Source organism: Solanum dulcamara, chromosome 1 (genome assembly GCF_947179165.1).
Source record: "Solanum dulcamara chromosome 1, daSolDulc1.2, whole genome shotgun sequence".
Taxonomy (NCBI): domain Eukaryota; kingdom Viridiplantae; phylum Streptophyta; class Magnoliopsida; order Solanales; family Solanaceae; genus Solanum; species Solanum dulcamara.
The window spans coordinates 82,541,126-82,544,468 of NC_077237.1; the positions used below are offsets into that span (position 1 = coordinate 82,541,126).

Below are 3,343 nucleotides of genomic sequence, written 5' to 3' on the forward strand. Positions count from 1 at the left end.
TAATTTTATTTTTTGTTCATAAACATAAAACTCTCATAAATTGTGAAAACTATCAACAAAAAAAAGTCATAAGTTTAAAAAATTTGATCAAGTTTAATAGTTTTACGAGCGTTTTCATACATTACACATATATTTTTTTAATATATACTAACTGTTTAATTCTAATATATCTAAAATCACAAGATTTATGAGTATTTTCATAGATCACAAAATTTAGAAGTCTTTTTTATTTTTGTAAAACTTAGTAATTGCATAGTAATATCAACAGTACTCAATGTAAATGAGATTTACGTGTATTAAACTGTAATCCAACCAATTTTTCAACTATAATCTTTAACTTTTGTAAATTTTCGCCAACATATAATTACGGCATAATATGAATATAATCAGTGTATATATTTACGTATATACTTATTATGTATCGATGACAAGTTATAACTAGACAGGATTGGCTAAAAATTGTCAAGATCCCAATTTAGATAGTTCATATATACGGTACTCCCTTAAGAAATAGTGATTAATATAAATTATTTACTATTCTCTCTATTTTAATTTATTTTCCATATTTTTTATTTAGTCCGTTTCAGAAAAAATATTTTTTTATAACTTTTTAGTTTGCTCAATGACATGTTTAATATCGTAAGATTAAAAAATATTTTAATATGTTTGACACATCTTTAATTTAAAATTTTAAAATTAATTTTTTTATATATATTTTTAAACTCTAAATCAAATTAAAATATAACAAGTAAATTGAAACGAAGGAAGGACTTTATATGCCTAGAATATAAAATTGTAAGAGAGTGGAGTGTTTTTTAGTAGAAAGAAGACAAAAAGCAATAGGCATGGGTTTAGGGGTCATTTCACTTTTTCCAATGATAGATAGCAATAGGTGAAATCTGAAACACAGAGAGATCTCCCTCGCATGGCCTTCGATTCTTGAACCATATTAAACGTCAACCCTTTTCACAGCAGCAATCACTAAAATGATGTTGTCAATTCGCCATATAGTGCTATAAATTATTACTATTACTATTTTCGTCTCATATTAAATAGACACTTTTAATTTTATATGATAATTAAAAAATTATTAATACATTGAAAAATTTTACCATTTTGTGAAGTTATTTGTTAGTAGTTTGAAAGTATTCTAATGGTGTTCACAAATTATGAACTGAGAGAGAAAGAAGAAGGCTTGTGTTATTATTTATTTGAAAAACTTGAGTGTTACAGCTGATTTGAGAGGATATACATAAACTTCACTTCTTGACTTAGATCACTACTTTGCTAACTATATTTTGTCTCCTCTAACTAATTAACTACTTTCTGGAAATCAACTAACTTCACTAACTGATTTCTTGAAGTTTAACTAACTTGCTTAATTGATTTAATCTGCTCAACACTCCCCCTCAACCTAGGAGGAGAAAAAATATCCATAACTCCTAGCTTGGATAATATGTGCTCATGCTAGACTCTACTCAATCCTTTAGTTAGGACATCTACAGGTTGATTCTGTGTTGCTATATAATTGATTTTGATTAAGCTTTGGTGCAGCTTCTTTCTGATAAAATAACAATCTATTTCAATGTGTTTAGTCCTCTCATGATAGATTGGATTGGCTGCCAGTTGGATAGCTGATTTGCTGTCACTATACATGTTGACTGGGAGTGTTATCTCAGCTTCTAAGTCCTGTAACATTCCTACTAACCAAAATAATTCAACCACAGTAGATGCTAGACTTCAGTACTCAGCCTCAGCTGAGCTTCTTGAGATTGTTGTCCGTTTCTTTTCCTTCCAAGACATAATAGATTTCCCCATCTTAATCATATAACCAGTTACTGATTTACTTGTTATAGGGCATGTTGCCCATTCAGCATCACAATATGCAGACATATCATTGTTTGAACTGTTGGATAGTAGTATACCTTGGTCTGGATGTCTCTTTATATATTTGACAATTCTCAGTGCAGCATCCATATGAGACTTTTTTGACTTCTGTAAGAATTGACTTAAGGTCTGTACACTATATGAGATGGCAAGCCTTGTCATGTTGAGCTATAGAAGTTTCCCAACTAACTTTTGATAAGCTCCTTGATCTACCAACTGATCTTCATGATTCTGTCCTGTTTGTTCATCATACTTTTTAGATGTGAGCTTCATATTTACATCAATAGGAGTTCCAGCTGGCTTAGCACATGATAATCCTACTTCTAAAACTAATTGGAGTGCATATTTCCTTTGATGCATAACTAATCCCATTTTCGATCTTGCAAACTCAATTCCAAGGAAGTACATGAGTTATCCTAAGTCCTTCATCTTGAACACTTGTTGAAGAGACCTCTTAGTTTCCTCTATTAGTTTTAAACTGCTGTCTGTTACTAGCAAATCATCAACATATACCAGAATTATTGTAGTTCCTTTAGATATCTTCCTTGTAAACAAAGAGTAGTCATGTTGGCTTTGTTTGAATCCAAATTTTCGTAAAGCTTCTATTAGCTTATGATTCCATTGCCTTGGAGCTTATTTAAGGCCATACAATGATTTTACCAGTCTACACACCTTCTCCCCCCGCCCTACTGGTTAATCCTTGTGGCAGACACATATAAATTTTATCTTGTAAATCATAATTTAGGAATGCATTATACACATCCATCTGGTGTATAAATTATTTCCTTGACATAGCCAAAGCTAGTATAGCTCTTATTGTTACCATTTTTACCACTGGAGAGAATGTCTCTTTATAATCTATTCCCTCCTTTTGATTATATCATTTGGCAACTAACCTTGCTTTAAACCTTTTCACCTCTCCATTAGCCTTGTATTTGATCTTATAAATCCATCCACATCCAATTACAGTCTTTCCTTCAGGTAACTCAGCAAGTTCCCATGTGTTCTTATTTTGCAAGGCTATGATCTCAGTCTGCATAGCTTTCACCCATTTTGGATCTTTCACAACTTCAGCTTATGTGGTTGGTTTTGTGAGAGTAGAAGATGCAACAATGAAAGCTTTGTACCTTTCAGATAGGTAATCATAGGCAACACATTCTGACAAAGGAAACTTGATATCCTTATTGATATTTAAGGATGCAAAACCTTTAGCCACACAGATGGATGCATTCCTCTTGTGGTCCTTCTTATGACCATACTTTCACTCATTTTTTGGGATTCATGTATCTCAGATGAAGGTGTTTCTATCTCCGAATTCACTTGTGAGTTTTCTTGCATAGGCCCTAGTACAAGACCTCTTGTAACATTTAGATTTTGGTCAGTAACATGAGCACCTTCCTGATCAGTCACTTCTTCCTAAGCTATTTCTATCAAACTCCTTGGACCACCAGCATTG

The 3,343-nt window shown here is 32.0% G+C and overlaps 1 protein-coding gene across 1 annotated transcript; it reads right to left on the reverse strand.

Moving 5' to 3' along the window:
• Positions 1-1,740: 1,740 nt before the first annotated feature.
• On the reverse strand, positions 1,741-2,259 carry LOC129894871 (uncharacterized mitochondrial protein AtMg00810-like). The gene is made up of 2 exons (XM_055970484.1): positions 2,101-2,259; positions 1,741-1,995 (listed from the first exon to the last, which is right to left on the reverse strand). Exons 1-2 carry the CDS (start codon positions 2,257-2,259, stop codon positions 1,741-1,743), a joined length of 414 nt encoding a protein of 137 aa, XP_055826459.1.
• Positions 2,260-3,343: the final 1,084 nt, after the last annotated feature.